We start from the raw sequence: 25,614 nt of genomic DNA, 5'->3' as shown, positions 1-25,614 counted from the left end.
ACCGACTCCACGGCACTTAACAACAACAACAACAACATAGATACTGAAAATGATGTTTTTTCCAGAGCATTTGACAGATCCTGTGTCAGGTAGATGGTAGCTAGCTGGTTGAACTTGGTTGGCGTTGGGTTGGGTTGCCATTCAAATCTGACATTGTTGACCATTGATAGAATTCTTACTTTTTATCCAGGGGATTAGGGTCTGATTGTTGGCCAGTGTCCCTCATGTACAACATAAGCCTTCTGTCTGTGGAGGTACTTGTGTTGCTATTATGCAGTTTATAGATTACACATACTAGGATGAAAGGTTTGACAATCTAAATCTGAGCATCAATTGATGAAAGCTATGGATTGCAATGGTACGATTCCCCACTGGTCATAAGGATGTTGCAGGATGGGCAGTGCTTTGTTCTATTGTGCTTGAGGTCTCCATGAGTTAGGGGCCAGCCAACCATTGATCAAAACCTTTTCCTTGGACTAGGAATCCTGGTGTGGTGTTACAGGATAAGTAGTGGACTGTAAGGTCTGTTTGAATTGGAAGGTCTTTGGTTCAAACTCACCAGCTGCTCCTCAGGTGCATCAACAAGGGTCTCCAGGGAGTTGGAGCAGATTCTGTCAAGATTCTGTCACCTAATCCCTCAAATATAATCATTCAAGTTTGCCTTTTTAAATGTTGGCAAGCCTCTTAAAGGGAGAAACTGGTGTGATTATCAAAGGTTCTACTGGGTTCTCTTTCTCTCAAGTCTTATCTTCCTAGACCAAGCTTGATCCTTCCACTGTAAAAACAAACAGACAAAAAATAGTGAAATACATTGCTATCAACTCAATTACAGCTCATGTGGAACCTGTGTGTTACAGAGTAGAACTGCTCAATAGGCTTTGTCGTTACTATAATCTTTGTGGAAGCAAATCACTGGGCTTGCTTTTCATGGATGGCCTTGCTGGATGGGTTCTACCTGCCAGCCTTCAGGTTAGTGTTAAGCCCCAAACATTTGTGTCACTCAGGTACCAGTTCTTATGCCTAGAATCTGCAGACTCTGGGGAGGAAATGGCAGGCAGTTGATTGTCACCTCACCTAGAAAGTGTTCTTTCTTTGGAATTTTAGTTTAGTGGACTCTTGCACTACCATGGTAGCTCTCCACTGTCTTCGGACAAGTTTTTGCTTTTTTTTTTTAAATCCTCTTTCCTAGTTATTGCACCAGGAACATTGGTATGCTATGACCTACCTACTTAGAGCTTACCTGGAAGTGGATTGTAACTGGATGTGAAGATGTATAAACTCTTCTGGTTTGTTCAGAGATACCCAACTCTGAGAACAACACATCGTAATTTACATTCAAAATTCAGATGCTACACCTTTGTCACACAGAACTTGCAGGAAGTAAACTGTCACTCACCTCAGTTGTTAGGTATAGTCAGGTCACTTCTGATGCATAGAAACCCCATGTTCAACAGAAGGAAAACACCACCCAGTCCTGTGCCGTCCTCACAAATGTTGCCATTTTTGAGTCCTATATAAATATAAGAGTTCAAGAAAGAGATACCCTGTAGTGGGAACATCTTTGGAGACAATAGAATATACTGTGGCATTTTCCATTTCCTTCATCCAAATGAAGGAGTTTTAAAAGAACAACTTAGTTTGACATGCACCTGCTTAGGTTTGGGAGTTAAATTGACAGGTACCTGGCTTCCACCTGAAGAAGTTTGAAAAAATGAGTCCAGTGGGAGCCGCCCTCAAGGAACAGAATGAAGAAAGGGTACACATTCAAAGTTTGGTGGGCCAAAAATGCAGTAACTTTTCATGGGCCAAGTACACTTTAGTAACGTATTTGAAGTTGAATTGAATTGAAAAGGTCTGGAGGCCAATTTGGAGATGTAAGGTATCAGATTATAGTCAAATCAGCCACATAAAATCAATGCCTATTTCCTCTGAAAGCACTTCTTTCTGCTATTCCAGAACCCGGAGGAGCCTTTAAAATAATAGCTGAAGAGTCCTAGAGGAAGGGGTAGCATGAGGAAGTTAAATGAGAAAATAAAGTTTTTGTTTAGGTCAGGCAGAGTTTTAATTTCTAAGGATATTTCGTATTATTAAAAATGGGAGATACTGGAAAAGCCATGAGCCTTTTACAGATTTTCTGGCAAAAAGAGAGTGTAATGTACTTTGATAAGAGCTTGGTTGTGGACAATGAGTAGGAAGGGGGCGGAGGGGGCTTCCTCTTAGTATGTGTTTTCACCAAGTCTAGCGTGCTGACTTCATCCTTCTTTTGAAAAGTAAAGATTCCAAATTTACTGGTTGCTAGGGCCAGGAGGCATATAGGAATAATGGAGGGAGTTACATGCATCTGTTTGACATTAACTATTTAAAAAAAAAAGACTTTTTCTACATGTAAAATATTTGACTATGATATATGTTAAGTTGGAGTCCCGGTGTAGTAATGTAGGATAAGTACTGAACTTCTAACCAAAAGGTTGGCTGCTCAAAACTACCAGTTACTCCTTGGAAACCCTATGCAGGGTTGTTATGAGTAGGATCAACTTAGCAGCACTTAACAACAGCAACAACGTATGTTAAATTATCCAATGATACTTTCATTTCAGAAACTATTTCATTACTATCACATTGTGCCCCCTCCTCTGCCTTGAAGTGTTAGTTTCATCTTGATTCTCAAAATCCAACATTACCTTTAAGCTCCGCTTTTTTTCATTCTGGGAACATTGTGAAATGTTAGTCTTAAGGCTGTGATAATACTGAAATTGTTGTTGTTGTTGTTGTTAAGTGCCATCGAGTCGGGTCCGACCCATAGCGACCCTGTACAGGGTTTCCGAGGGTGTAAATCTTTACGGGAGTAGAAAGCCTCATCTTTCTCCCGCGGAGCGGCTGGTAGTTTCGAACCGCTGACCTTAAGGTTCGCAGCCCGATTCGTAACCACTACGCTACCAGAGCTTTAAAACGGTATAAATATATCAGGAGATTTCTGATAACTCTTTGACCCCAGCCTTTCTCCTTTTATAAACTTTGCTTAGGTTTGTGACTTTAGATGTATGTAAGAGAATGTAATTTTTCTCTAATTTCTTGGTTTACCCCAAATTTGCTGGCGCACTGGGGATATGGGAGAAGGAAAGTTAGATTTGTGATAAGGAAGATGTGAAAGCCCAGAATTAAATATTTAACAAAAATTTATAATAAACAATGATTTAAGCAACTTCAGAGTCCCATCCCCCAACCCCCATAGTTGTTTTATGAGAGCTTACATAATGTGCATTAATGGGTATAAGTAATAAATGGTATGTGAACATTGCTCAACATTCTAACCTCTCCATATGAAAACCCTCTGCCTTTAAGCTTCAGAAGCCCCACTCCTCCAAAACCAAACCCACTGCCATTGAGGCAATTCTGACTCACAGTGACCCTGTATACCATTTCTGAGGCTGTAAATATTTACAGGAAGAGAAAGCCTCATTTTTCTCCTACAGAGTGACTGATGTGTTTGAATTGCCGGGATCTTGGGGTTAGCAGTCCAGTGCTTATCCTACAGTGGCATCAGGGTTTCTATACAAATGTTGATTGAATTTCAGTTTGTGGAGATGTTAATTAGGAAACTCATCAGATTATAAAACATTTTTTTTTATGTTTTATTGTGATAGTTTACATGGGAGAACATTAGTTTTATATTCATTCGATCGTATATCATTTCACTGCCATGGTTACAGTCCCCTTCTTGCCTCATCAACTGATCAAAGGATATACCCTACAAGCTTACCACCCCCCTCCCTGGGTCATCAGCACACAGCCCCTCTCCCTCTATGCGTATAAAGTCCCCAGCTGCTCCATGTCTCCACATCATCGTCTCTGCCTCCATCTCTGGCATCACTGCTTCTCTGGGTAGAGTCCCGCTCTCCACTCTTCTCCCTTGATTGTCCCAAGGACCTCCGCTCCTAGACTGCAAAGTTAATCACTCCCCTCCTTGCTACAAAACGTCTACCCCTACATTTCCAACCCTCACAATCAGTCCTGATAACAATTATTCACCATTGTATCACAAGAAACCCATCCGTGTTTCCTTTCATCAGCACTGCATAGACAGATTGGATACTACTCAGTGGAGATTTCTACCTTCCTCCATGGCCTCTGGATCTAGGTTCCCTCTTGAAAGCTTGTAAGCCAGTCACTCCTTGCCTTTGTAGCCCCCACACTTTGGGTAGCCAATGTCCAAGGTACCCATCCTTGTCTACTCTGTGTATAGAGGGGGTGGGAATGATCCTTGCTGTAAAGATTTGTTCCCTCTTTTCAGCTATTGCACCCATAGGTGTAGGTCAAGTTCATCATATTGTATCAGATTACTCTTTTTCCTCTTCTTTCTTATTCTAGTTGAGCTCTGATCACCTAGTCATTGAAGCCAGGTCAAGTGGGTATTATCTGCAAGTGTGGGTGTTTTTGTGCAGATGCCCTCTCTTCTTATCAGCTGGACGCTTCACTCTCCACTCTAGTCCTCTGTGGCTATGTCACTGACTCTGAGCCAAAGAGTTCCCAGGTCTTGTCACTCAGTTGGCTAAAATAATTTTCTTTACAACCAAATTAAAGCATTAAGAAATATATATAATTTAGAAAGTTGAAAAGGATTCCATTCTGTATTGATAATCTTTATTTTATGCATAAATCAAATATTTATACATTTACTTCAAAAAACTGCAGTGACATGCACGAGAGGGCTTCAAAAAGTTCCTAGAAAAATTCCATTATCTTTTAATTCCATTTTACCATGCACTTTTTGAAACCCCCTCATATTTTTATTTTCTGTTAGGATTTATGGCTTCTCAGTACCAGCACTTGGAAGATTCCTGTCTGCAGTCTTCTGGTCCCACTGCTCTGACAGGGAGTCTTAGTCATTCACATGATTGTGCTTCTGTCTGGAATGTGCAATTTTTGACTTGAAGCTTTTTTTCTTTTTTTTTTCTTTTTTGCTCCTTCACCAGTTTGATTACAGTGTACCTAGGTATGGATACATCTTTGAGTGTCATAAAAGAATCTGCCTCCAGTTTTTGACAACTGACTACTGCTAATAGCTACTAAATCCCACCATTCTCCTTTCTTTTCTGCCCGAAATCTCAGGCTTCTCTCTTCTCTGGTGCTGGTGGGAATTTCAAACCAGGCAAGTATGAATGTCACAAACAAGTGCAGGAATTCTTACCCCAGCCCTAGCCCCTCAGCACCATTGTTGCTGTGAAGTGCTGTCCAGTTGGTTCTGACCTATAATCACCCTGTGTAGGGTTTCTGAAGAGCGACCTTGCAGTTCAAAATGACCTTGCAGTCCAGCACATTAACCCCAGAAGCACCACACCAAGACCCCAAATTAATCTCCTTTCCCTGCTTTCTCAAGTCATTTTAATCAGCTTGGAAGTCAAACCTGCTTGCCTCAAAAATGGTCATTATATGATTGGGAAGGTTCTTCAGCTGGACAGGCTTGCACTGTGGCCATTGGACTATTTGAGTTGATTTGTGGCCACCCCATGTGTATCAGAGTAGAATTGCTCCATAAGGTTTTCAGTGACTGATTTTTTGGAAGTAGATTGTCAGAACTTTCTGCCTAAGTGCCTTTAGGGCACTTGAACCTGCAACCTTTCCATTAGCAGCCAAACATGTTAATCATTTGTACGACCCAGGGACTCTTATTTGATGAGAATATCATCAGTCTTGAATAAGACCTTTGAATAAAGATATTCCTGACATCTCTGAGCATATATTTGAATGTTTTGTACTTGTTATGCTTGCAAAACTTCTACAAAAGTAAGAGTTCCACACAAGTACCACAGTACCCTGAGCTCTTCTCAAAGCTTGGGATGGCTCTGGTACCTACCTGGGGTCTGTGCATGAGCTGGTCTCTTTTGAAACTTGCAGTGAAGCTCTGACGTCTTAGGTTGTATGTTGTGGTGACAGAAGGCTTTTTTGTTTTGTTTTAATGACTTAATATTTCATTGCTACAAGGTAAAATTGAAAAACATTTTGTACTGAGTGAAGGTTTAAGCTAGTTAAAGAACCCTATTAATCTGTCTCCAAATTTAATTACTATAAATTATGCCTTAATTATGAAGGAATGTAAGCAATCATGAGTTATTATTAATGAGTCAGCTTTTGGAAACAAATCATCTTTTCTTCCACATTTCTCAATTACCTTTATTGAAGAAAATCCTAAGTTTTCTTCAAGATATAGCTAGCTTTTATAAATACAGCAGTTACACAAAATAGCATTTGTAACAACTTGTTTCTGAATTAGAATTTTCTACAGGAAAAATTGAAATCTGAGGCAAACAAAAGGCTATCATTATTCTTGACTATTAATTCAAACTTTGGAACAGAAAAATCACATTATTTTCAATGAGGTGATAGTAAATGAAATTTAAAATGCAGCTTTAGTCCATTTTGTACCTTTCGATAATATTCACATTTAAAAAGAAAGTTTACACTTTTACAAAAGTTTGAAACCAGATTTGAAGCCAGGCCGAGTGGATGTAAATCCTGGCTCTGTTACGTTTACTCCATGACCTTTAAGTGGTAAGTTACTTAACTTTGCACATTAATTTCTGTGTTTGAAAGTATTGGTAGTATTAGGTCACTTTGTAGGTTGATATAAGTTAGATGGTTTATATAGAAAGTCTTTTGAGTAGAGCTTGGTATAATAGCATACTCTTAAGTGTTGGCAGTTTTGGGGTACACTTTATATAGCCAGTGAAAGCTTCCTAATAGTTCACTTGAATTCTTTGCTAATTTAATATGTTAAAGTCAAAGTGTTTCTAAAGCACTTTTCTTGGTAGACGGAAACAGACCATTATCTGGAGGTGGTAGATGTTTTCTTGTTTTCTGCTTCCCATTGTTCTGCTGTGCATAAGGGCACTGTGAGTCGGTACCTACTCGATGGCACCTAACAACAACAATCCTTCAGTTGTGAAGGATTGTGAGGTTGATGCAGGATAGGGCAGTGTATTTTCGTTTTGATGTGCCTAAGGTTGTTGTGAGTCAATTGCATCTAACAACATTCCACAGTTGTATGGTGGTTATCAGGCACACAAACTGACACAGTATGCTTCATTAGAGAGCTTTTTTTGTTTTAATGTTAACAATACTGATCTCTTCATTTTTGAGCTATTTAAAATACAAACCTTTTTGTCCTGTTAGTCAAATATAAATGAAAGGATTGGTCTGTTGTAAGTAGAAATAGCTCTGAGCGGGTAATTACAAATTACTCCCCAAAAGTGTGTATTTCCTGAACACATCAGTAGTTGAGACTAAAAGGCTCCTTGCATTTCTTTTGTTGATACAGTTCTGCTTTTTTGCTAAATAATCCTTTTCATTGTACTCACACTCTTCAGCATGCTTTAATTTTTCCACAGTGACAGTCTACTCTATTTTTCACTCCTTTTGATTTATAGAAGAAATAAACTCTTAAGAAGGTCCTAAAAACTAGTAAAATAGAGTGGTTGTTTAACTGCTCCAGTAAACCATGCAAATATGGCAGAATCGTATTGTTGTTAAGTGCCAGTGAGTGAGTTCCTACTCATAGCGATCCTGTATGGGTTTCCAAGGCTTTAAGTCTTTGCGGGTTCAGAAAACCATTACAACTTGTTGATTTATATTATTGTGATCTGAGCTGTCTTTGGCCCCAGTTAGTGTTTTGTTTCTTTATATTGAGTTGTCACTATTTGTCTTTTTCAAATATCTGAATAAATATATATTTCCCTAATGCAAAAAGTATATTAATTAACCCATACATGTAATATCTGTGGTTGATTGAGCCAAAATGCTAAATGCATATTTAGGTAACTATATAAAATAACTGCAAGTATATAATTGTAAACTAGATTAGAATTTAGGCTTCATTTTCCACTGGTCATTTGATTCTTAAAAAGAGTTTTAATGTAGCAGTTTTATTGATAGTTACTCTAAAAGTGAACTCTAGGGAAATTTAGGAGCACAGTGGCTCCATAGATAAGCTCTGTACTATGAACTTTAAGGTTCACAATTCGAGTCTGCCAACTGTTCCCTTGAAGATTTAAAGCCTTGAAACCGTATATACAGGGTCACTATGAGTTGGAACCAACTTGATGGCACTTAACAACAACAAAGGAGATTTGGTAAAAAATTTTTGCCATGTTTACTGCAAAGCTATTTAATTAGTCCAGCAATCAACTAATGTCGTTTTGCTATTTCACTCCTTCTCCCCAAATCTTTTTTTTTTTTTTTCTCCCAAGCTTAAATGTACATAAGTAAGTTACATGGAGGATAATTGCCTTTCAGAAATAGGGTTCCATGCACAAAACATCAGGGATTTGTATGAGGTAGTAATACAGCCATGCTTGCTGATCTGTGTATTGATGCAGTGATGTCATTGTAGAATATTTATAAATTCTGTGTTAATTGCATAGCAAAAAAAATGATCAAATTTCTATCAGGCAGGATTTACCTGAGACCACTTTTAGTTTTTGACAATTGGCACAGTGGTTTTCAATACCTACGTAATGAACACAGTTCTGCTACATCATCAGTTTACTAAATGAAGCTGTTTTGGCCAACATTGGATGCTGCTTCCATTGTATTTGTGGTGCTGTCTGCTTTCTCATGTGTGCCTAGTGCTTAAATCCTCTTAGCACCTTTCTTCTGTTCAGATGGCCATGAGACATAAGTTACATAGTGTACCATGACAAAATTTACATTGTATGCCACATTTACATAGTACACCATGACAACGTTTGCATAGTGTACACCGTGACAGCATTTGCATAGTTCATCGTGGCATTTACGTAGTACACCCTAGCATTTACATGGTACATCTTGACAGCATTTATATAGTACACCATGACAGCAGTTACATTGTATACTATGACAGCATTTGCATAGTATACAACGACAGCATTTGCATAGTACACCATGACATTTATATAGTACACCATGACCACATTTACATTGTACACCATGACATTTACATTGTACACCCTGACAGCATTTGTGTAGTGCACCATGACAGCATTTACATAGTACACCATGATAATATTTATATTATACATTTACATTGTACACCATGACAGCATTTACATAGTAACACCATGATAGAATTTACCTTGTACATTATGAGATCATTTGGCATTGTACACATCATTTGGCTGTTTTCTGTGCGATACCATCAGTCCTATTTTAAGTCAATCTCTCATTTCCTTGGTGATGAAGTGATTGTAACACTTGAGATGATGAAACTTACCCAGGTGATCCAAAATTCAAATAAAAACAAGAAAAATGATTTTAGTACGAAATTTGAGGCCTTCAGTATTCCATACAACCTTAGTGTTAGAAGTGAAAGCTTAGAATACTCTTGGTAGAATAAGATGTTCAAAAGAAGTGGGCTGGTGGCCTCCTTCACACATATGATAGGTCTGTGATGTTGGTGAGGTGGTTTTACTTTTACTCCTCAGAGATTCCGTTTCCTTACATTTTAAGTGATACAGTGGTTTGCAGATTATTGTACAGTCCATAATATATTTTATATAGTTTCTGGACATTTAATAGGTATTTGTTATTTCAGTGATTTTTAAAGGTTTTCATTTTATAAGTTTTACACAAAATGATGTTTTAAATTAGGTGGTGTCTTGTTAAGTGCTGTGTAGTTGGTTTCAACTCATAGCAACACTGTATAGGGTTTCCCAAGGCTTAAATCTTTGTGGGAGCAGAAAGCCTCTTCTTTTTCTCACAGAGCATCTGGTAGGCTTGAACCACAGACCTAATGGTTTGCAGCCCATTGCTCATCATATGTAGCCCACTCTCCTCCCCAGATGACATCTAGCATATTCAAATAGGTATTACATAAAAGATCTTCTATATAGCTGACACAGTCAATGCAATTTCTCTAATATTCCTCCTGCATTTGCTTCTTGTAATTTAAAAAAAAAAAAGAATTGGCCAGACTTGGAATTATAACATTATGAGAGGAGTCCTGCAGAGTAATGCATTGGACCACAAGGTTGATTTGAACTGCAAGGTCAGTGGTTTCAAACCCACAGTGGTTACTTGGAAACCCTACGCAGAGTTGCTGTGAGTCAGAACCGACTTAATGGCACTTAACAACAACAACTTATGAATAAACTGAAAACTTGAGAGATCCTTTTTTTCTTTTCCCCTGATGTTATTTTTAAAATGCTGTGATTTAAGGTGAGTAGGAATACTGTAATCCTATGTTTATGCTATGAAAAAAAACAGATTGATTCATTACGTTGTGTGTTGGCTGGTGGGCTATTTAAAGACCTTTGGGAGCTCAGGGTCATATGGGGGAAATACAATGTGGTTAGAATGGAATTTTTAAGGAAAAGAAAGTGATTAAAACTGCTAAGCTATCAAGAGAGGCTTCATTGATTTAAACTCCACAAAGTAGGTCTTAAAAAATTACCCAGTTTTGAAATCGTTTGCTAGCCATACCTAAAGACAGAGTAATGTAGTCAAACAACAGAAGAAGGGGCAGTTGACATAAATGTAGGTGGCAGCAAATGGGTACCAAAGGCCCATGTTAGCTAGAGATCATGTGTCTGAAAAGAAAAACAGGGTCTGGTTGGTATTTTACTACTACTTGTTTCCCATAGTAAAGCCCAAAGGGAGCGGAAATGATAACAGAACAGGGGAAGTAGCCATCTGTGCTGCTCATGCTTAGTTATCTGAGGTTAGAAGCATATCTTTATAGAAATGTCAAGATGACATGACCTACATTTAATTCCATGGCGTTATTTTTTTCTCTTTGTTTAATTTTGATAAAAGGCAACGTTGTTGTATGATTTAAAAATATACCATGTGTATGTGTATAAACACACGTATGCACATATATAAAATACATTATTGAAAAGCCTTCCTTTCCTTCCTCATCCTACCTTACCTCAGGTAACTGCTGTTAAAGGCTGTTGTTGTTAAGTGCCAATAATTGAGTTCCACCTCATAGCAACCCTGAACAGGGTTTCTGAGGAACAGCTTTTGTGGATTTGAACTGCTGACCTTATGTTCCAAAGTTCCATGCTGATCCTACATTGTCTCATCAGGTGATGTGTATTTACTGTATGCACATATAACAATGTTTTTTCACCTGTCATTTTGTTTTTGACATAATGGGGAGTGCAGTGGATCTGTATAATAAGCTTCTGGATTGTCAGCAGTTCGAGTCTGCGCTCATGAGGATTTAAAGCCTTGGAAACCCTTTACAAGGTCACTGTGAGATGGAATTTACTCAACAGCATATAACAACAATGTATCACACTTGCTTTTTTCACTTAGTCTTATATTTTAGAGATCTTTCCATATCAGTTCACAGGGAACCTTCTTTACCTTATGCTAATTGCCATATATGTGTGTGTATGTATGTATATATATATATATATATAATCTCTATATATGTTATTATTTTCTATTCTGATTTCCTTTTTTGTTAACTTGAGTGCTTTAGTGTTTTCTCTTGTTTTAATTTTTTTTTTTAAGGTAAAAATCTTAAATTATGAAGTTCACAAATCAGAAGTATTCGTTTCTATTAGATGTAACAAACACATGAAGAAACAGAACTTTCAGTCACCCAGAAAGTTCCTTCAGACTCTTTCCCAGTGTCTACTGCCAGAGGCAGTCACTGTTTTTTGTTTGTTTGTTTGTTTGTTTTCTTTTTATCACTTGCAATTTAGGTGTTGATGCTTGTAGGAATCCGTTATGGAATGACTTAGTATCTAGTTTTCTTTTGTTTAGCTTCTCTAGTTAAATGATCTCTTGAGGTTCATCCATGTTATTGTGTCTGTCAATAGTAACGTCTTCAAATTTGTTTTGACTTACTCAAGATCTTTTGCATTTTCTTATACATTTTAGTTTGTTGTTGTTTATAGAAAGTATCTTGCTGAAATTAAGATTGTGATAGATCTGACAAAATATAGATTAATTTAGGAAAAATTGACACTTAACATTATTGAATCTACTAATCTATGAATACAGTGTATCCCTATATATTTTATTGCTTTAATGTCTTATAGCAAGATTTTTAGTCATCTGTGTAGAGGTCCTCCCATATCTTGTGTTAAATCATTTTTCTAAGTATTTGTCTTTGCTTTTTCTTGCTTTATTATACTGGGCAGGACCTTTAGTACAATGTTGATTAGAATGAGTCATTGTTGATTAAAATTAAATAATTTAAGTATTTATAACTTTCTACTATAAACATTTGGACTCCTGGTGTGGTACTGTAAGGTCAGCACCAAACTGCAAACCGCAGGGTCGCCAGTTCAAACCCACCAGGTGCTTCTTAGAATTGACTCAGTGGCACTCAATAACAGCATAAACATTTAAGCTATAAATTTCCCTTTAAACATTATTTTAGCGTTATTCCCGAAATATTTTAAAATGTTGTGGACTCATCATTTATAGTATTTATATTTATTTGATTTCTTCTTTGACACATGGGTTCTTTAGAACATTATTAATTTACAAATATTTGTGCCTTTCTAAGTAGGTGTCATCGAGTAGGTACTGATTCATGGAGACCCTATGCACGACAAAACGAAACACTGCCCAGTTCTGGGCCAACTTCACAATCGTTTCTAGGTCTAAGCCCATCACTGCCACCACTGTGCCAATCCATTTCTTTGGGGGGTCTTCCTCTTATTGTTAATGATTTCTAATTTACTTCTGTTGTGGGAGCAGAACATACTTTGTAAGATTTCAGAATTTTGTAATTCAAGTTTTTATGGATTGCATATCTTTTTTTTTTTTTTAAATTATGTATACTTGAAGATTCTATAAATGTCAGGTCAAGGTGGTTGAGCAGTGTATAGATATATGCATTATGTATGTATTTTATTTTATTTTTTGATCTGTCTAATTAGTTTCTTAGGTTACTCTGACTTCTGATTTGCTTGTTTTTCTCCCTTTAAATCTGTCAGTTTTTGCTTTTGATATTTTGAAATTATATTTGTAGATACATATAGGATTACTATACTGCTGATCAAGCTGTCCTCTATGAAATACTTCTTGGTATCTGAGGTATTAATATTTGTAGTAATTACCTACTTTCTGAGATTCTATTATGTCTTTATACAAATATAGCCTCAGAAATGATAGACTTTAAGACCATGAATATATCAGGTATTTCATAGAGGATAGGTTGATCAGCAGTATGTTGTAGTTAAGTGCTGTCGTGTCAGTTCTGACCCATAGTGACCCTGTATAGGACTTCCTAGAGGAGCAGCTGGTGAACTTGAACCACCAACCTTGCAGTTCTAATTGACTTTGCAGTTCAGCGCATTAACCCACAGTGCCACACCAGGATTCCAATCAGCAGTATAGCAATCCTCAATATCATGTATTATAAAGCTTTGCCTTTTAATTGGAGTATTTGGTGTATTTCAGTTTAATATATTGTAATTTTGTGAGGCAGCTACTAAATAAATGAGAAATCTGAGGCATAAATAGATGTAATTAATGATAGCAGTTGAAAAGTATCTGGATAAAGGTTAGACCCCAGGTCAGTCTGCCGTAGCTTGATTACATGTTTTTAATGAGTACCATTCATTCTTCTCAGATCCCTTTCAAGGCTTGAATAAAACACGACTTAAGCTCTTCATGTTCTCTTTTAATTCTGGTTCTTGTGTTAGTCTCAGAGTTGCTTACGGGAAATGTGAAGGAACTGTTCTTGCATGTGTGATAAAAGCAGAATAACCTTTTGATCGACTTTTTTTTTTTGCTTTCTTTGAATGATTTTTTAAAGAAAGAAGAGTCACTCCATTTTTCTGAGGTTTAAACTAAGAGTTATAAGACAGAATTTAGTTCTGTTATGTGATGTCATATAGTTGTGATATAAAAAACATGGTAAGAATGATCTGTTTCTGGTCGATATTTGATAAATAGCTTTTAAAGAAAGGAGCCATTTAGGTCACTTTTTTTAGGCAGTGTGTATTTCAGAAAAAACGAAAGATCTAAACTATCATCCAGTTTCTTGTTTTTTTCTGACTTTGACTCCTGGAGCCTGAAAAGCAAGATAACCTCCAGAATATCTCCAGAAGGTGCTAGGTAGTTTCTGAGCAGGCTTTTTCTTGCTTAACTTTGCAGTATTTAGTTAATGGATTAGAACCTACTACTGCAGAGGTGGGGTCCATTCTGACCCCCAGACCCTCAAGGAGAGGAGAAGTGCTCTTCTAGGATTTCTGAGACAGAACAGCCTCATCTTTTCCCAGTAGAATGGCTGGTAGGTTTAAATTGCCAACTTGGTGGTTAGCAGCCACCAGAGTGCCTAGCCCCCTCCCCCAAGCAGGCCCAACCGTTTTCTTGTAGCTAGACTCTGATGAAACCCATGTAGCACTGAATTCTAGCTTAATATGATTGTGTTGCCCAGCTACCTGTCTGTACTTTTTACTGTTATTCTTTGAAATACTGCTTCAGTTAGATCACTGATGTTATTAAATGCCTGAGAGTCTGTTCTGACATATAACCACTCTGTATAGAGTTTCCCAGGCTTTTGAAATCTTTTCAGGAGCAGAAAACCTCATCTTTCTCCCTCAGAGCAGCTGGTGGGCTCAAACCAGTAGGTCACTAGTAATGTGTAGATTTGGGATTTAATCAGTTGCTTGCTTAAATGAGAGAAATCTTCCTCTTGAGATGTTGATGATCATGAGATATGTAAGAAATGGAATTGAGTTTTAGAAATTACCTTTTAACTCTTAAAAAACTGATCAGAAAATACTTAAGCAAACAAAAGTTCCATTCCCTACTGCCTTTTAAGTTCTTTCTCCCTTTCTCCCCAAAACCAGCAGTTCCTTGGAAATGAAATTGTTACAGGGAAGGTAGGGAGCGTTATTCTCTGGGCCGCCCATGTTCTGGAAAGAAATGTAAAAATTATTGAAGTCTATTTATTTATTTTCTGGAAATTAGTACTTAACACACATTTTGTTTAATCTCCATAGCAATTCTTAAACACTTTTAAGGTGATTTACTATGTTAGAATGACTTCAAAATCTTTTATTTTGGTCTTTTTTTGTAATAAAGAATGGTAATAATTTTCTGATAAAATTGAATATGTAAATAACCCACCCAAATAACCCCAAAATCCTAACTGTGGCTCTGTGTCTAGTTTAAGGTGATTTTTTTTTTTTTTTAATATTAAACGTGCCAGTTGACGTTTGTTTTAAAATTAGGTACTTTTTTTTTTTTTTTTTTGTATAAAAATGTGTTGTGAAATGAAGCACTGTTAGTACGTCTAATGGGCTAGGTATTAGAGCTTTCCTTTTGGGTAGAGGAAACTAGAAAGGGCTTTGGAGCTATAACTTGATTTCATTGTTAGAGAGCATTGGTGTTCACATTTTAAAAACATAATCATAACTTACTTAGAGTCACATGTTCCATTTTATTGGCTTCCTTCATTTAGAAAATATAGTCACCAGTACTAAATGCCTGTGAAAAAGTGAAGCAATGTATATTTTCTGGGTGAAGGAAGTATTCTGTACATTTTCCATGTTTACATCATGGTATTTTGAATAACCATGCTTCCATGTTCACATCAATTTTTTGTTTTTCAATTTATGCACAGCACTTGCTCTGAAATTTGGGGACTGAGTACACCAAATACGATAGATCAGTGGGATACAACAGGCCTTTACAGCTTCTCTGAACAAACCAGGTGAATATTCTGCCCTCTATGGAATCCTAGAGATCTGTGGGAGGGGGGGCGTTTGGAGGACCTTTAGTGGGTTGATTAGTATAATTTCTGCCTAGGATGTTTCCTTTATGTAAAATATGGCATAGCATTTAAAATATTTGCTTGCCACTATTAAAACTATACTAAATGTTTCAGCTGATGTTTTGATCAATGAGGTTCTATTTTTGAGTTTAAATCATTGCATCCCCTTAAAGAACAGGAACTATGATAACTATATGCTCAGTTTGAGATTAGATTATAATCTCTAGTTGGCCTAATTTGTAAGTAGTTACGTATCCAATTTGCTCTAAATTTCTTGCTATCATCTAAATCTCATCTTCTTTATACTAATAAATATACAGAGTTATTTATTGAAACCCTTATATCACAATTAATGCTAGGCTAACTTGTTTCTATGTTTTGGTTTTTTAATCACCATAATCTCTTTTTTGGGCATATTGGTACTTTTCCATTTCATCTCATCATATTCATCACCATCTACATTTATGTGTGACCTATATAAATATACCTCAGTACTCAAAACAGTCACAACGGGGTAACAGGTTACATTAGACTGAGTAAGTTACTATCACATCATTGTTGTATTTACCATTCTTTACATTAGTTCCTTTTTTGGATAATTCAGCCACCTGCAGAATCAGTACCTTAAGAAGCATCCCTAAGTAAGAATTTGATTTCCTAAAATAGAAGCTGACAGTTTTCTAGTCTAGCTGTATACTATTATAAAAATCAGTTTCTTCCCAAGTGGTTAGCCGGTCATTGCCAAGGGAGGCCCTTCTGTAACCTGTTGATGAAAAACTTCTGCTAGCACTGCTGCTTATTCTGATCTCAGATCCATTAAATAGTGCACATTTCCTAATTTCACTAAAACTAACTAAATGTCTATCATTCCTTTCCTTATGCTCTTGTGTACTGATAGTGCCCATTTGACTACACCTATTTGTTTAAGCTCTCGCCTTCCTTTTCCCCTTGCTTCCTGTAGGTCTCTTGATGGTCGTCTTCAGGTGTCTCACCGGAAGGGATTACCCCATGTTATATATTGCCGACTCTGGCGCTGGCCAGACCTTCACAGTCACCATGAACTCAAAGCCATTGAAAACTGCGAATATGCTTTTAATCTTAAAAAGGATGAAGTCTGTGTAAACCCTTACCACTACCAGAGAGTTGAGACACCAGGTAGGGAAATTGCACTTCTAGTTTAAACTAAATGAATGCTTGAATTTCAATGTATTTAGGCACTGGTATGACTTGGAGAAAGTTTTCTGTAAGGTACCAGTAATTCCCTGTAAGTTCAATATATTAGTTGTTACTTTTATTTTTAAAAGTTTAATTTTTTTAATGGAAATACATGTCTTAGAGTGAAGGAGTAATCCATTTCTTGGAGTAATTTACTATTCAACATAAAGATACCTATCCAGGCAATTCTAATCCCACAGATTTGCAGTCTGCTTAGAACTAAATTTAAGGCTCTGTGCTGCTTTGATGCAATAATTGCTTTCAAGCATTTTGCTCCTTGAATGCTTTTAGAAGTACCGTAATGACATCATCTGTATATAAGCAGTTTTAGTAGAGTTCATAGCAAGACTTAGTTAGCTGAAGCTGTTTTTGTTTTTTAAATTTTTTTTATCTGGTTTCGACAAATTCAGGCAAATCTTCAGTTTTTTTCAGTGGGGAAGGGATTTAGGAACTTCTATGGTAATATAATATTACCAGAGCCACATTGTCTACAAAAGTCTGAGATAAATTAGGACTTGGAAATTTATATTGTGGACTGTCTGAAAGCTAAAGCTGTAATTAAATGTCAATTTCTTAATAACTAGCATATCGAATAGGGAAACTTCAAAAGTTGTTACTGTCAAGTTGATTCTGACTCAAGCTGACCCCATGTATGTTTGAGTATAACTATGCCCCATGGGGTTTTCACTGGCTGCTTCTTTGAAAGTATATCACTAAGCCTTTCTCTTGAGGTGCTTTTGGGTGGGCTTGAGCCTCCAACTTTTCAGTTTAGTATGTTAACTGTTTGTACCACCCACTTTTTTTTGGGTGAAAACTTTCTCTTTTCTTTTTGCCATTAATTCTCATTTCTTTTACAGTGTTGCCTCCAGTATTAGTGCCCCGCCACACTGAGATCTTAACAGAACTACCACCTCTGGATGATTACACACACTCCATTCCAGAAAACACGAATTTCCCAGCAGGGATTGAACCACAGAGTAATTACATCCCAGGTATTTTTTGGCTTCTGAGTCTCCCAGAGCAAATTTTATTTGGATGGATGCAAATTTTATTCCTAAACATTTTACTACTAGTAAATTGAGATTTGACTTTTCTTTTTTAAAAGGCTTCTGGAGTTTGAGTAGAAAAATCTGATATATCTTATGATATGTGTATATGCACAGTACTTTAAATATTTTTGTCTTGAAACAAATTTTACTTTACATTTCACTGATTTTTGCAGTGGCTTTAATCAAAGTACTGTGTGATAAGCAGGGAAGAAAGATCTTAAGTAAGTTTGTCCTAGTTGTTGACTCTAAGAGATAAGTAGAATGTAAGCAAAATAAAATGGTACAGGAAAAATATTATATACTCCTGAAAGAAAAATAATTAAAAATTGACCAAATTATCACCATTTCTTAGATAGTTTGATTATGTTTAAAGGAAATGAGATACTTCCTTAAGAAGTACAACACAGTATTTTATTTCTATAGATGATGATGTTAAACGCTGTTGTGTTGGTTTCTGAGGGTATACATCTTTGTGGGAGCAGAAAGCCTCATCTTTCACGAAGCAGATGGTGGATTCAAACTACAAGTCTTGTGGTTTGTGTCTGCATAGTACTTATATAAAACCACCAAACTCCTTTTTATAAATGTTGTTGTTAAATGCCAGTGAGTCAATTCTGACTCATAGTGACCCTGTAGAGTTTTTGAGGTGTGGCTGGTGAACTTGAACTGCTGACCATGTGGTTCAAATCGACTTTGCAGTCCAGTGCATTAGACCACGGTGCCACACCAGTAGTCCTTTATATATGTGATGATGTAGATATTGGTAAGTGCTATTGAGTTGGTTCCCCCCCCCCCCATAGTGACCCTGTAGAGGGTTTCCAAGGAGTAGCTGGTGAGCTTGAACCACTGACTCTGTAGCTCAAACCAACTTTGCAGTCTAGCGTATTTGCCCACAATGCCTTTATAGATGTTGTTGTTGTTGTTAAGTGCCGTCGAGTCGGTTCCAACCCATAGCAACCCTGTAGCCACACTTAAATGTTGAACTGAAAATGAGAAAATCTCTTACTTTAGTTCTATTTCATCTAGACATCAATAAGTCCTGATGGAAAATGGTAGATTCAAACTGCTGACCTTGTGGTTAGCAACCCAACTCATAACCCACTCCATTACCAGAGTTCCTTAGGTGATCTAGTCTGTTGTGGTCGTGGTGTGCTGTGGAGCTGGTTCCGACTCATAGCCACCCTGTACAGGGTTTCTGAGGCTGTAAATCTTTATGAGAGCAGAAAGCCTCATCTTTCTCTTGCGTAGCAGCTGGTAGTTTTGAACTGCTGACCTTAAAGTTCGCAGCCCGATTCATAACCACTACACTACCAGAGCTCTATTAAAACAGAGACCACTGTTTTTCTGTAAAATTAGGTATTTAAAAAATTGCATATAACACAACAAAAAAGAAACATGTAAATAAAGTAAGAAAATACTGCTTATTCTCCTAAAAATAGTGAAAACTAAAACGGCAGCTACTTAAATAAATTGGATTTTTATTGAAGACAGTTTTAAAAAAAGAAAAAATACGTAATTTAAAAATAGCCCATTTTACAAAAAAACAGTGGTGTCTAGTTCTTTTAATGTACATTTATGTTTATAATTTTATGCCAAAAGAGGCTGCTTTTTGAGGTGCTAAGAAAATAAGTGTTTAGTTAGTAGGAAAGGTGTGACTAAAGTAAGTAAGATGAAGGAAAAGGGTGAAACAGGACATTGCCTGGGCAGAAGAACTAGGCCTTTTTCCCTAGACTTGACCTTGCGTGGCAAAGTAGGCATTTAACGTCATTGAGGTGGGAAATAGTTATTTGTCAGTAACACATGGAAACTTAGGTATACCCAGTAATTATTTGGAAGGGTGCCAACCAAAATGTGTAGTGGCTCTCACTTGTAGAAATGTGTGTGCAGGTTTCCCCTTTCTGTGTACCTTTGTTTGTTTGGGTTTGGGTGTTTTAGAAAATAAAATATCACAAGTTGATTGTATCCTATTTGCTTCTCTAGACAAGTTAGCTATGAAAAATAAACAATCAAGAAAAGTTGAAGAAACAAAATAGGATAAAGTTTATACAATTCAACAGTTGTATTTAGACCTTTGCAACACTGGTGTTAAACTGGCAAAATGTAGCTTTGTTTAGTTTTATTAACTTCAGCCTTTAAAAAACTGTGTGTAGTGACGTGTATCCTTTTTATTTTTGTGTTTCTTTATTATTTAAGTATACTTAAACTGTATTATTTAAGTATACAAGGTATTTTAATTTATTCTCAGAATTTCAACAGTGAGAGTTTAAAATGGGACAACCACTATGGAAATATTTTGACAATTCCTCATACAATTAACCATAGAATTATATGATCTAGCAATTCCACTTCTAGGTCCATTCCCAAGAGACTTGAAATTAGGGGCTGAACCAGATGCAAATTCACCAGTGTTCACTGAAGCTTTGCTCACCATAGCCAAAAGGTGAAACCACCCACGTGCCCCATCAGCAGATGATGGAGAAAAATAAAAATGCATGTACATATAACAGAATATTACTCAGCTATAAGGTGAAATGAAATACCTAGAATACATATATGAACCTTGAAAGCATGCTGAGTGAAATAAGTCATACACAAAAGGACAAATACTGTATGATCCCACATAAAATATCCAGAATAGGCAAATGCATAAAGACCAAAGTTTATTAGTGGCTACTTGGTACTAAAGGGTAGGGAAAATGAGTTCTTCCTTAAGAGGCTCGGAGTTTCTGTTAGGAGCCCTGGTAGCACTGTGATTAAGTGCTCAGCTGCTAACTAAGGAGGGCAGCATCTTTATCCAGTCAATCCATAAGAGAAAGATTCTAGTTCTTCATAGGAGGTTTTGGGCTAGATGAGTTCAGGACCATCTAACCACATTTTACCTTATAAAGCTTACTGTAGAGTGGTAGCCTGTGGTACTCATTGTCTGAAATCATGTGAGTATGCGCGCCCTTTTGTATGTTTTGTGTCCTTTAGTCATCTCCTAAAGTACCCAGCATGAAGTCCATTGAATCAAAACATTATAGGTACTTTGAAGCATACTGAGTCAGAATTGAGGCTTCTTTCAAATTATATTTTTGGCTCTAGCCCTAGAAAATGTACATGTACATATGGGGATTTGCCAGATATGTAAATAATTGCTAAGAAAATATGCTCAGATTTTTATTTGCCTCTAATGTGTAGATTGGGATCTAAGTCAGAAGCATTCAATGTACATCACTGTTTTTTTTATAGTAATATTAAATAAAATCCTTATTTGTTATTTGGAGTGTTAGGTCGGGTATCTTTGATAGCTGGATGAAAAGATCATGAGTTAATTTTACTTGATTTTATTTTAAACTTTTATAGAAACACCACCTCCTGGATATATTAGTGAAGATGGAGAAACAAGTGATCAACAGTTGAACCAAAGTATGGACACAGGTAAAAATGTTGCCCAAAATTCCTCAGTAATTAGATATACATTTATTGCCTTGTTAGAAACTCATAAGAGATATTCCTCATTTAATGTAGAGAAGCTGAGAAAAATTTTTTTTCAAAATCTCACAAGAATCCGGTCTTCTATTGTGATCTAATCATGTCTTAGCCATCGATGTAATTTATTTGTTAAAAAGCACTGTAACTAGAATACAATGGCATTGAGAAAATAGTATGTGCTCTGTCTTCTACAGTAATTGTTAGATTTGTCTCGTGTTAGAGTAAATAGAGAATTGAGATATTTACTCTCTTTCTTTTAAGTATTTTATACTTTTAATGTCTTAATTATTCTATTAATAAATATTTCTTTGTGATAAAAGGCTGTAATTTTTAGCTCAGTGACAGATTTTCAAATGAATTTTAGTCTGATGGATGGAGATATCCCTCATTGTTCCTTTAACTTATTGCTGAGTTCTGAATTGTAGAAGTTTTACATCAAATATCTTGTTCTGTTTGTTGATGAGACTTTTGTTTCTCCATTAATTTCCCCTGGCGCCTTTGTTGAAAACCAAGTGATAATATATATGTAGGCCTGACTTTGGGGTTACCATTGTTATTAAGTTGTTTCAGACTCATATGGACGCAGTATAGAGTTTCTGAGGAGCAGTTGGTAGATTTGAACTGCTGACCTTGTGGTTTGCAGTCCAGTGCTGATGCTATAGCATAACACCAGGAGTCTGGGTTTACTGTTAAAGCCCTTTTAATGAATTCTTCAGTTCAGATTTGTCTATTTATCAGTTCTACAATTTCCAGTTAAAGTCTTTTTTTATCTGTTTATTCTGGTGTCTCATTCATGTTTATGTCAGTTTCTGTTGACTGTTCTCTTGATTATAGGTCAGTTTTTCTTATTTAATAATGATTTCATATTGTGTATGAAAAGAGTGATATAGATAATATTTTCCTTCAGAAAGATGCATTTTTTCCTTCTCTGGCTGCCCAGTAGAAGCTTATTTCTTCGAACTAATGGGGAGTTGAAGCTAGTGGATGGATGATGATTTGTTATTTTAGTTCATGTTTCATTACCTCAGGTTTCAGGGAGGCTCAGCCTCACACCTCAGCCAGACTTTCAGATGTAAGTGTGGTGCGACTGAAGGCTATCACACTGTCCTCCATCCCTGCTCAAACTTACGGTGCCGCCACATACTCAGCTAAAGGCCTATGGGTCAGACTTGGCTAGTGATGCTTTGTTACTGGGTTCCTGTGTGTCTTAGCATTTTAGTTGGTTTCTCCTTTGGCAAACCCAGTCCTTAGTTTGTGTATGTCCTGACTTGACACAGGCTCCATTGATGAAAGTCTCCACTTAGAAACAGCTCATCTGTCTCTGTAAATTAGTTCATCTGTATTTATTTGTTTCTACAACTCTTTGATTATGTTCAAGAAACATATAATTTTGTAGTCTATTCTGGTATTGTTATTGCAGTTGTTGTTGTTAAGTGCCTTGAGTTGGTTCCAACTCATGTTGGTCCTGTATAGGGTTTCCAAGGAGTGGAAACCTTATGGTCCAGTGCATTATCCTGCAGTGCCACACTGATATTATTGTTATTGTAGTACTAAGAGCATTACTTATTAATTTATATTCTCACCATGACTGCAACCCTGTGAGTTACTTATTTTTTAAAAGGAAGAAAATTCTTTATGAACAGAATTCATGCTCATAGAAATTTTGGAAATGCATGAAACATCTGATCACGTATCACGTATTTTATATTTCTTAAGCTAGATGTTTTCATGATTCTTCTATTCTTTTTGCAGATTCTTTTATAGAACATTTCACATAAAATGTTGTATCACTCCCCCACTTTTGTGTTTTTTTGGCTTAGTCTCATACTTCTACCATTATTCTCTGCCAAATAAAAAATAATATTTTACAGATAAAATTAATATGTGACATTTTGAATTGCACAAGAAATAGATGCTCATTATTAAAATTAAAACAGATAAAAAAGCAAATTCAAAATCACATGTTAATTATATCACTTAGCAATAATTGTAATTTGAGAAGGTTCACATATACTAAACCAAACCTAATACTGCAATGAACATCACAGAAAAATAACTAAAAAATGAGAGGAATTCACACCTAGCAAGTAAGACTCTAAGAGAGTTTGTTCTTGACTATCACTCTAGACTGCCTGGCTGATTTCAGATGGCAGCCAGAAATGGGTGCTGTGACAATCTCTCTCTGAGGTAGGACTTAACTGGTGGTTCGACAGGGGGTAAGGTTAAAGGAGTTACTCAGCATGATTTTTAGTTTTCTCTCAGGCTTGTGAGAGATACTGGTCTGTACTCAGTAAATTAGCTATAATATAAGCATGCATTTAAAACCATTTTGGGTATAAAAACAAAGAAAAGCTGTGGGTATATTTAGCCCTTCTAATTTTCACTGTAATTTGAAAGCAAAGGAGAGAAAGTTAAATGATTTTGAGGCCTCTAACTTTGCTGCCCTTTTACTATATGTATCTTTCCCAAGTTTTTTTTTTCTTCCCTTTTTTCCATTGGAGTGATGCTGGCTGGGTTGGTATGTTAAAACTTTTAAGGTGGTGTATTTCTTTACTGTTAATTTTGCTTAGGAAATAGAAATTAATTTTAATATCACCTCAAACATTGTAAAATAAATCTTAAAACTCATCTCATACTAAAGTGAATTCCATTTGAAGCAAACACTTAAATGTAAAAAATGAAACCCTACAATTTCTATGATATGACATTAAAGAACTACTATATATATATTTTTTTTTTCTTCTTTTTTTTTAGTAATTAGAGTAAAAATAGGCAAAACAGGATGGTAGGAGATTCATTGATTTGAATAAAGAACATTTTTAATGTTATCTGGAAACAGACCAATAAACAGGAAAATATTTGCAAATGTATGACTATTTTGATAATTAATGTTTATATTTTTAAAATCTTATAAATTATGGGAGTCCTGGTGTGGTGCTTTAGGATAAGCACTTGACTGCTAACTGTAAAGTTGGTAGTTCAAGCATACAAGCCACTCCTTGGAAACAGGGTCATTGTGCGTCAGAACTAACTCAACAGCACGTAACAACAACAACATAATAAATCAAGAGGAAAAAGACAGTCATTAGTAGAAAGATGAACTAACAGAGCAGGAGTGCACTATTTTCAATAAAAACAATAATAGTTGTCACTTTAAACCTATCATGTTCACAAATGTCAACCTATTTGATAATACATGTAGTGGTGATGTGAAGAAATACTACTAGTTTATTAGTTGTAGGTGGGGCTAAACATTTTTTGGAAAGTATACAGGTACATATTTCTAAGAATTTAACATATTGCTTTTGCTCTAACATTTCCTCTTTGAAAAAACATGCACCTTGAATATATATGTGAATTTGTTTCCAGAGACACATGCAGGAAGAATTTCTCTAGATGTTTTAGCTACAAGTAACTGAAACTGCTGATCTAAGCAGTCTTTAACAGTGAGGATATTTATTACCTCCTGTAACTGGAAATCTCATGGTAGGCCAGACTTCAATAGCAGCATTTATATATGAATATTTAATAGATTATAAATTCCTTAACTCTGTTTTTAAAAAAATGTTTTCTAAAAGGTTTTGTTATCTGAAGTTTAGTTTTTAAATTTCATAAATGATGGTAACTGTAAAAAATGATGTGATGTCAAACCATCCTTCCATAGCACTCATTGTTCAACTGAGTTTGATAATTCTTTGCAGTGACCACACAGAACTCAGATACCATACTTACAGTTGTGGCGGTTATTTGGAAAGGTAACAGGTTGTTGTCAGGTGCCATTGAGTCGGAACCGACTCATAGCGGCTCCATGCACAGCAGAACGAAACAATGTCCGATCCTGGGCCAACCTAACTACCACTGCCACACTTGAGTCCATCAGTGATGCCACCTGGCCAATCCATCTCGTTAGGGGTCTTACTCTTTTTCTCTGACCCTCCACCTTACCCAGCATGACATCCTTCTCTAGCGACTGTTCCCTCCAGACAATATGTCCAAAGTATGAGAGACGAACCTTAGCCATCTTGGCCTTCAAGGAGCACTCTGGTTGTACTTCTTCCAAAACAGATCTATTGGTTCTTTTGGCAGTCCATGGCACTTTGAGTATGCTCCTCCAACACCACAACTCAAAGGCATCAATTCTTCTACGATCTT

The 25,614-nt window shown here is 36.4% G+C and overlaps 1 protein-coding gene across 2 annotated transcripts in view; it reads left to right on the top strand.

Moving 5' to 3' along the window:
* SMAD2 (SMAD family member 2) overlaps window positions 1–25,614 on the top strand; it is a 49,485-nt gene that overhangs the window by 10,188 nt on the left and 13,683 nt on the right. The window contains exons 2-5 of one of the 2 annotated variants that reach the window (XM_006835114.1): window positions 15,575–15,664; window positions 16,686–16,879; window positions 17,797–17,931; window positions 21,334–21,408. In XM_006835114.1, coding sequence (XP_006835177.1) covers window positions 15,575–15,664; window positions 16,686–16,879; window positions 17,797–17,931; window positions 21,334–21,408 — 494 coding nt within the window. The remainder of the gene's footprint in view (window positions 1–15,574; window positions 15,665–16,685; window positions 16,880–17,796; window positions 17,932–21,333; window positions 21,409–25,614) is intronic. The other variant, XM_006835115.1, reaches the window with a different exon arrangement.

This window comes from Chrysochloris asiatica, unplaced genomic scaffold (assembly GCF_000296735.1).
Source record: "Chrysochloris asiatica unplaced genomic scaffold, ChrAsi1.0 scaffold00015, whole genome shotgun sequence".
In the NCBI taxonomy this organism is placed as follows: domain Eukaryota; kingdom Metazoa; phylum Chordata; class Mammalia; order Afrosoricida; family Chrysochloridae; genus Chrysochloris; species Chrysochloris asiatica.
The sequence above is the reverse complement of the archived record's forward strand: the minus strand, read 5'-3'. Positions and strand labels throughout refer to the sequence as shown.